We start from the raw sequence: 9,569 nt of genomic DNA on the forward strand, positions 1-9,569 counted from the left end.
CTATGTTGAATATGAACAGAGAAAAATGGACTGTGTGGGTTGGCCTTTGTGAGAGTGATCAAGTTATTGGACAGGTGGCCATGTTCAAGGTTATGGAACATGGTTATGGGGGTACCAATGGAATGAAGAAGAGTTCTTCTTTCCTCACACTCGACATTGTGCTCTTCATAGCTGACAATTATGAAATACTAGTAGTAGCCCTCCAAAGTTGGATTGTTCGGAGTTGTTGCGCAACAACAAGATCGATTCAGATGTACGATTATCGATTATCAAACGAGTATCGATTGAGCACATGTGCGTGCTAGAAGAGCGAAAATGGAGGCCGGAAAAGAAGATGAGTGTCCCCAGATGCCACAAAGAACATTGGCTCATGTAAAGAATAAACAAAAGCGTCAAGAAATGTTTAGGAAGATGCAGATAGAGAAACGGAAGGTGAGTAGAACTTCTATTTCTAACGTTAGGCCTATAAATGCTGATATGGTTGCACGTCTTCTCTCAGCTCGCCATTCATGGCATTGTCATTGAAGTCCCATACACTGCATTTGCTGTGTGTGATCGTAATCAATGCCTCGATGTCAATCAATGTCACTCTTGTGTCTTGTGTACCAGGTAGTTAAGAGTAGATAAAGGATGTGGCTGAGATGTGACCACATTAGCTCTTTCCTCAGTAGAAGATCGCCAGATGTCCTTCACTGCCTGGGCTTCACTTAGTGAAACTGAAGTGAAGGAGTGAAGCACTTAGGCTTAGCACTTCACCAGTTTCTAAATCTAAAAGTTTAATCTAAATTTTAATAGATTGGTGAAACAGATTAAATTTCTAAGTTCGCTTAGTGCCCACGTGATGGTTTCTAGATTAACTAGAACTAGACAACTTGTTAGACTCTAGAAGGTTAGTTTGAAATTAAGATCTGCATTTTACTGAGTGTGGCATGTGGCATGCTGTTTGGAATGCAAGCCCTACGATGGCGGCGTGCTACACATGATGTGGAAAATGTTGAGAGAAGAGCAACAAATTTTACTACACAATCTAAAGGCAACTGCACCTTCAGGTTTTTCACTGTACAGTGATGAATGCATGCAGCTGCAGCATGCATTATAATTAAATTTATCTAGGATCGACTCGGAGGCTGACTCAGAGCAAACTCAAGATGCCCTGCTCTTACTGAAGCGCTGCATCCGTCTTGGTAGTGACACCTAGTGTACCAATGTAGTGCGGCTAGGGTGAAGGGGCTATTTGCCCTTAAATAGTAACCCATTGATAATTTCAATTCTGTTTTGAAGCCGTTTATTGATGTTGCATGAACTGCAAATGCAAGAATGGGACAGATGTCGGACTAGCCTATGTTATTCAAACCCCTTGATTGCCAACTCCTCACCATCATGAAGGAGGAAAGCTGTCATGTTGAGTGGTTTTAGTTTTTACAGCATCCATATGGTATCCATCTTAAGAAAAATATGATATCTTGTGCAGCTGTGGCATACATCTCAAGATCAAAAAGAAATGGACCCATCACAGAAAAAGTTGTCACCAAGAAAGCAAGGAACACGAGTGCATTCCTGCAACAAAACATCAGGCCTTGTCCTAAAAAGACCAAAATGCTGCATACTACTTTTAAGTAGCATAAGTTCACCCCATCCTGGAATATAAGCAGGGTTTGGGACTCCCATGCAGGAAGTGGAAATGGTTCAGTGCCAATACACCCGCTTCATCATAGGAGGCTATCATTGTAAAAGTGGATATTTTCGAGTGAGTAAATTTTCACACTCAGTCGAGTAAGGTGGGTTTGATTATTTTTTTATCCCGCGGAATCAAGACATCAATTACTGAAACATATAGCAAGCAAAAATATTAATGTGCTTTTATTTTCGCAGTAGTTTCTGGTTGCGCAAAATGCACAAACAAAATTTTGCAGCGTGGCAATTTTCACTAACACAGTACCAGACAAGTAGAGTGACATTAATGTTGCATCAACTTTGTTGACCATCTCTTCAAGAAAGCCAAAGCTCAGCTCAAGATGATAGTGATGTATTGCTGTAACAACATCAAATTGAGGACATTCTGTGGATCATTAGCTTCAAGTACCCTTTGGGAGAACACTACTGTACCAGAAGTCATTCAGATAGTCCCCGATTCCATAAGGCTATATGGAACTCGTCAAATGTACAGATGTAAAAATTTCAGCTCCACTAGAAGGGGGACACTGCCAGATCTGCCAGACAGTATGAATATACACCAGATGGTGGACTGTACGTATTCATCACAAGAAGAAAAGGGCTATGTAGATAGATTTAATCATCTGAACATTGCCCCCCCCCCCTCCCCATTCAGGCCGTCAACCATACACATATATATGCCTGTTCCAGATTCTTAGAGATAACCCCTTAATAAAGGATGGAAATGGGTTAGGATGTTGACCCCCTATCACAGGCTTTTGGAAGGGAAGCCATCAAAATAACCCCTAGAAGCCTTTTATAAACTCTCTGCCCCCTCCCCCCCCCCCCCCCCCCCACAAACACACAAGTCATTTTTACGTCATTGTATTCAAGTGCTTTGCTTGAAATAAATAAGTAAATTTCGAGAATATTTCTTGTATGAATTCTTGTGTTTCAGTCATTGATAATTTCTGTTCATTTATATGTTCTTTCCCTAACAGGAAAAGCTGAAGGAAAAAAAGAAGAGAAAGAAGGAAGAAGAAATGGCAGGTGACAAGGTAAGACACAATATGAATGCTGGAGACAATTGGCAACTAGTGACCCTTGTATTACTACTGTGGACTCCCGATATAACAAAGTTCTTGGGACTGGTGTTTTTCTTTTGTTATATCAAAATTTTGTTATAATCTAAGAAATCAATAAGAAATATCTAGAGTGGATAATGTTGTTGCCTTAATTTTGAATTTGTTATACACTGTACCCAGAATTTTGCTATACGTGTAACCGTGTTTATCAGAACAAGAGTGCACTGTAGTATCTGATAAGTTCTGTGTTAGTCTATAGTCATGAATCTGTGTCAATAGTAAGAAATAATTATTCTCCTTTAACTGGTGCCCTAAATTAGTTTCTGACAAATTGTAAGACAATATTGAGGAATGATATAAACTGTTGAAAGGAAAAACTAAGCAAATCCTTTTACCAGTGTTTTTGTTTCTCTTTTACTTCAATATATAGACTAATGGTTGTATACAGTATGTCATACTTATGTTTGTTTTTATTGTACAGGCCAAACCGAAGCAAGTTCCAAAGACCATAGAGAACATGAGGGTCTTTGATGAAACCATGGTAGATCCTCAAGATCAGGAGGTAAGGCTTAATTCTACAGAATGGTAAGAAGTAAAATGTCAGCTTTATCCCAAGATGTGAACATTAATCAGTACTAAGAGACAGTATAAACAGGCAGAGTGAGCATTGCACACCTCCTGAAGCAATTGCATAATATTGTGGATGTAATAGATCAGAAAAGCAAAACTTGCACTCAGCAAGGAAATGCTTTCTTCCATTTAAAAGTTTTGGAGATAAAAAGAATTCAAATCTGTTGTGAACACTGTTTATGCTCTTCACTGTGTTTGTATGTGTGTTTGTGGGGGGGGGGGGTGCATTTACACACATGTTGATAAGCTCTGTTTGTGAGTTCATGCAAGTAAAACAGGGATATTGCTTCTAAGAGTAGTTGAAGTTCAATTGTTGATGGGTCTTCAACCATAGTTTTCCATGGGAACCTGAAATGATATCAACATTTTTAATAGGCATGTGTCTGTTATGTCAATGAGTGCTTCACTTATTTTGTATTACCTACATATATATATAGGACCTTGCACTTCTACTACTATACTGCCTGTTGTACTAAATAATGCTAGCTGAAGGATGTACAGTGGAGAGCATATTTATTATCGATACCTCATGAGTAGAGATACGCTGTAGAGTGTTTTAAGTACAGTTTTGATGAGTTACACTGTGTTGCACACTGATGCCATACATGTATTGCAGTTCCCCAAGTCTGACGTACATTGTAAAAGATGATTTGCTCAATTCAATCACTGATAACTTTCTTTTAGTTTATTGCATGCTGAAACGTTAAAGAAATTGTAGATATCACCTGTCCCCAGTGCAAAGTAACTCACAAGTAGATTACTTACCATTTGATCGCTTCTGCTATTGTTGTATTTACTTTAAAATGTATAAACTTAAAACTGTGAACTCCAGACTGACAGCAAAGAAATGTTGCTTAACACGAGACCATCTTCCTTCAATGTTTTGGATTCTTTATGTGATTTGTTTTTGTGTGATGTTTGTGGATTCTGGGAAAACAAAAACATGTACACAAAATGTAATGTTCCTGAGTTTTCAGAGTACTGCAAATTTGATGCTATCACAATGTCAATACTCTGTATGTAAATTGGTTTTAACTCTCATGCTGTAATGCAGAAGTCAATTCTTGTGACAAATAAAGTTGGTAAGTATTTAGACTGATTTGGTCCTTTCTTTTTCATTTCATTTTCTAAAGCAAGCATTGATGACATTACCATACACTAAAATGTGTAAAATTTTCGGTCTCCTACCTAGAGTTTAAACATATATCTGAGATGTCCGTTGATATCAAGGCCATGAATTTAAATTGTGATGCCTAATCAATTTCTTCTTATGCACATTTTTCTGACAATTTATAAACTTCTGATCACAAGGTGTCATACGATGAGACAACAGATGAGATGGCACCATACTTCAACAGAGAAACAACACCCAAAGTCCTCATCACAACATCAGACAAGGCAGCATGGGTAAGATAGAAGTCGTGCAGGACTTGCATTTATTTTCAGCTCTTGCTCTTTCACCTGCACTTTTTTTTTTCTTTTTTTTGCGGAGGTACATTCATGGCTAGTGAACTACAGTCAAACCTGTTTATAGTGGCCACCTAAGCAAGATGAAAAAATGTCTGTTACAGACAGGTGGTAGACTGTAGACAGGTTTGTCAACATGGCTTTTCTCTTGGGGGGTGGGGGGTGTTTTTAGTGGCTGTATACAGCATGTGGCTGTTAATGACAGCCAGCCGCTAAGGCAGGTTTGACCAAATATGGCACTGCATGTTGAGTGCATTATCAGTCATTATTGCTAAAATTAGTATCAATATTTATATTGTATTATCTTTAGGGTTACTATTATGATAATTATCCTTCCATTGTACTTTTTGTGCTATTATTTAATTTTCATCTAATGCTCTTATTACTGCAACTACTATTACTATTATTAAAATCAGTATTGTTATAATCATCATTATCATTATTATTGCAAATATCAAGGAGCATGCCTGAACAAGGACTGGGAGGCAATCACAAATAGAAATTCCAGAAATAAGTCATGCTGCTTTCAAAATGTGTGAAAGATTATCTCTTGCTGCTAATCAAAGAATTTTGATACATCATTCAACTACAATTGTTAGCATACTTTTGAAAGTTCAACCTTGTCTTTCACTTTGCCAAATATTAGAGAACAAGGAGGCTGTGCAAAGAGCTGAGTAGCTGTATACCAGACTCACAGGTGCACCACCGGAGACACCTGCCTCTGAAGAGGATCATCAAGAAGGCCCAGGAGAACGACTTCACAGACCTCTTGGTCATCAATGATGACAGGGGGAAGCCCAGTATCCTTGTCACATGGCAGTATATGTAACCAAAGCCTACGTTGGGTCTGCTCTCTTAGCAGTTTGTCCCAAAATGCAATTACAGACAGCTCCTGTTAAAGGTCTCAGGACCTGTAGTTTTCTTTTGACATATCGAAAATTTGTTATAACCGAACAATGAAGTATACAAAGATATAAAGACAATAATTTTGAGACCTAAATTTTCATTCTGATATAATGAGACTTTTGTTACAATGGGAGTGCATTGTAATAACCTCAAGTAAGCTTTTGTTGTCTCAGGTTTTAAGCGTGCACAACATACATGAGAGAGAAAAAGAACGAGAGACCAAACTGGGGGGGGGGGGGGGGGGTAATATTTCATCATCTCATGAACCTCATTAGTTCGTATGTGAAAAATACTATGTAAAGGGCGTTTTGGATTGACATCTTGTAAGCTGCAATATGCTTTCCCCCGAAAGTCATCATTACTAGGTTACTGCAACTTGACACTAATGGAACATGTCTTTTTCTGACATCCACTTGACAGCAGTAACCCTTTTTGCACTACTGATAAGTCACCATTTATACTTAACTTGCTGCTTGACAAAAGGTTCTAACTTTACAATATCCATATGTTAGAGTTCTTGGTAGCATAAAGTGCATTTTGTATTGGTGGCTCATATTGACAACATGCAATTTTTAAGTGAATGTTCAATACGTTTAAGAGGAAATTGTGAAAACTCAAATTGTAATTCATGATTAGCTGGAAAATTTCTGCATATTACGAATTTTGTGTTGTTTTGTAGCCAGTGAAAAACATGTTTGATTATAAAGATAAGTACAGTGTAGTTTCAAAGTCATGGTTTTTCCTTAATACATATTTGTTCAGATGGACTGGTCATTAGCCATTTACCAGAAGGTCCAACTACACACTTCAAGATGTCAAACGTGAAACTCAGACAAGACATAAAGGTATATGATGGACTATAAAACTGCTCAAATTTGGTGTTAGTTGTGCTGTTTTGTTGTGTGTGTGTGTGCATAGGTGTGTATTTGTGTGTGCATACATTTTTGTTGTTCTTGTTTGTTATCCAGTGTAGTATTGAAGCAAAGTTTTTGCTGTCACACCACGACCAGACTCTTCAAGGTTGTTTAGTGACAAAACTGACAATAGCTTTGTCAGTGAAAACTTCTTACTATGTACATGTATTTGATGAGCCAAGGCATGCCAAAACATTCTAAAGCGTCAGTTCAATGAGGTTTTTAAAGGCATTTAAACAATTTTCATTGTTTTGATATTGGAGTTCAATTGTGACTGTTGTCTGATCATAACGCATACTTGAATTATAGTTGCAGTGTTATGCATGTACTGTTTTGGTATACATAATATATTTTCTGTTTTGAGTTTTAGGAGTCAACTAAAGATAACAACTTGATAAATAATCCCATTATAGAAATGCATTGTATTGTATCCAAGGTGGAAACATGCTAAATTTTGGCGTGCAAAGAAACTATACTTAGTTTTCATTGTGTCACTATAGTTTTCAATCCCGATTCCACCATTCACAAAACCATCATACATGTCTCAATTCTCAAAATATGTGATGTATACAGTATTCCAAGTACCTTAGGAATTGAAGGATTTGGGTTGCAATATTTGCATAAACTAGTAATGTATTGCACCTATTATCAATATGTATGGGTTAATCAGTGTTCCTGTAGCAGAAGTCATTACATATCATTAATTCTGCTTCATTGAACTCTACGCTTTTACTCATACAGAGATGTGGAAAGACCAGCGATCACAAACCGGAGTTGATCCTCAACAATTTCAACACTCGCCTTGGCCACACCATTGGCCGTCAGGTAGCTTCTCTCTTTCCACACGATCCAAACTTTGTGGGGCGACGGGTTGTGACTTTCCACAACCAGAGAGACTATATATTCTTCAGGCATCACAGGTTAGTAAAGTTCCTGCTTGCATAGTGTGTTCTTGGCTACCACACATTTGTTTGTTCATGCAGTGTATCGCCAATTCTTTGGCTTTACAAAGTTATTGTGAGTACAGGTAGTAAAATAATTGTAAATTATTCAAAGTAGGTTGAAAATACTCAGTGAGGCTCCGTGAATGCAGACATTGGGCTGTCCATTATTTTGCGATATGTAATTATTTTGTGGTTAAGTAGAAACTGCTTTTAATACGTGCTTGTACTGTTGAGACGATTATTCATGCTATGAAGAATGGGTCTGTTTAGCATATAGCATTGTGTATTGAGGCTTTGGTAGAATACTGAACGGTCATGTGAACAAGAGACCTGGTGAATTTCACTTCTATAATAACAGGTATGTTTTCAAGAACAACAAGAAGGCAGGGTTGCAGGAGTTGGGTCCGAGGTTCACGCTCAAGCCGAGGTCTGTCCAGAAGGGAACTTTCGACTCGAAGTTTGGTGAATACGAGTGGGTACACAAGGTGAGTAGGTCACGGTGTATCTCCTTTTGCATCACTGGCATTTGCTTTAGATATTGTCCCTTTTGATGTGTTGATGCCACTTGAGATTTTAAACTGCAGAGTTTTCTGCTATCAGATTGTTTGAATACTAGATCCTCTTGTTTGGAGAGTGGGTTGATAAAAGGAGTATTTAGTGTCGTCTTTACTTGGAAATTAAAGCGATTTGCTCATAATTTCATGAATGTGAAAATGTGTATGAAAATGCTTTTAGTACATAATATATGACTCTTGCTACTGAAAAAAAGTTCTTTTGCCTGGGTTTAGTTAACTCAGAAAAAGTATCCTTGAAATTGTATCATTATGTGATTTTACTAGATGAGAAAATGTTTACTAGAAATACCTTGTACCCTATCATACCATCTTCAGTGGTAAAGGCAAGTAAATCTTCATGTTTTACACATTTCTACCACCTTTTTTTGCAATCCTTCATTTACACTAGATTTGTTCCTGTTTTTATTCCTCTTTCGCCCTTTTTTGCATTTTCCCTTTTTACTATGAATTTGACCTACTTCCCGTCTTATTCTTACGTTTCATTATTTTTTTTCAGCATGTGCAAGGATATATTATTCATTACACTTTGTTAATTCACTTGTTCAATCATGACAGTGCAAATAACAATCACCCATTTCACTGACCTGAGCTATGTTTAAGCAATGCATTTTTCTCTTTTATCTTTATACAGAGACATGAAATGGACACCAGCAGGAGAAAGTTCTTCTTGTAGAGATGATATCTTCCCATCTCCATCATCATTCTCTGCTGTAGGTGTTGATATCATGCCTAAGAGTCAACATCCTACTTGAACTGTACATGCATTGCCACAGAGTCAGGGCCGTGGAAATTGACAGGACACTCCCAGAGGCTGGATCCCACAGGAGCTAGTTAACAAGAAATTTGTAGGCTGCAGGATTGTTGTGTAGCGGTGTCGCTACTCGGGATCGGTATGTTTATTGTTTGATGTAGAGGTACCAAGTCCAGATAATATCATGTGTAAGTAGATGCAAGAGAAACATAAGTCTCGGAGACTGGATTTGTCTTTTGGAGTAGCTTTTTTCTTGAGTTTAGAGTTTCAACTCAAGACTCCAAAAGTTTACAAATGCAAGTCGCCTTCACAATGATATCAGAGAGCAATCCGAAAGTCGCATGCTCCCATGGTGGATGTTGAATCCGAACTCCTTTCATTCTTCAAAAGTGTATCCAAACTCTGGAAGAACCTTCTACTCAAGCACATGGAGAATAGAGCTTATGATTGGCTAAAACTACCCGTCAATTACAGTTGTCATGACTACAAGAGGAGTGGCGATTGGACCGGTGTTACTGTACAGGGTTTCTCGGAAATAGATGAGGGAGGATGTGGCTTTCATCTTCTCAGTAGTTGTTTGGATTTGGTGAGCGAAATGGGAGAGTAGCGATGACCACATAATTACCAAAGGAACAACCAATGAT

The 9,569-nt window shown here is 38.0% G+C and overlaps 1 protein-coding gene across 1 annotated transcript; it reads left to right on the plus strand.

Annotated features, from left to right (window-relative positions):
• Window positions 1–292: 292 nt before the first annotated feature.
• Window positions 293–9,139, plus strand: LOC139740332 (ribosome production factor 1-like). The gene is made up of 9 exons (XM_071650927.1): window positions 293–432; window positions 2,655–2,711; window positions 3,220–3,300; window positions 4,680–4,775; window positions 5,482–5,635; window positions 6,504–6,586; window positions 7,397–7,575; window positions 7,958–8,084; window positions 8,806–9,139. The coding sequence occupies exons 1-9, from the start codon at window positions 316–318 to the stop codon at window positions 8,845–8,847; spliced, it is 936 nt and encodes a 311-aa protein (XP_071507028.1). The 5' UTR covers window positions 293–315; the 3' UTR covers window positions 8,848–9,139.
• Window positions 9,140–9,569: the final 430 nt, after the last annotated feature.

Source organism: Diadema antillarum, unplaced genomic scaffold (assembly GCF_040938485.1).
Source record: "Diadema antillarum isolate AM-2024a unplaced genomic scaffold, OU_Dant_1.0 seq00000847_RagTag, whole genome shotgun sequence".
Taxonomy (NCBI): domain Eukaryota; kingdom Metazoa; phylum Echinodermata; class Echinoidea; order Diadematoida; family Diadematidae; genus Diadema; species Diadema antillarum.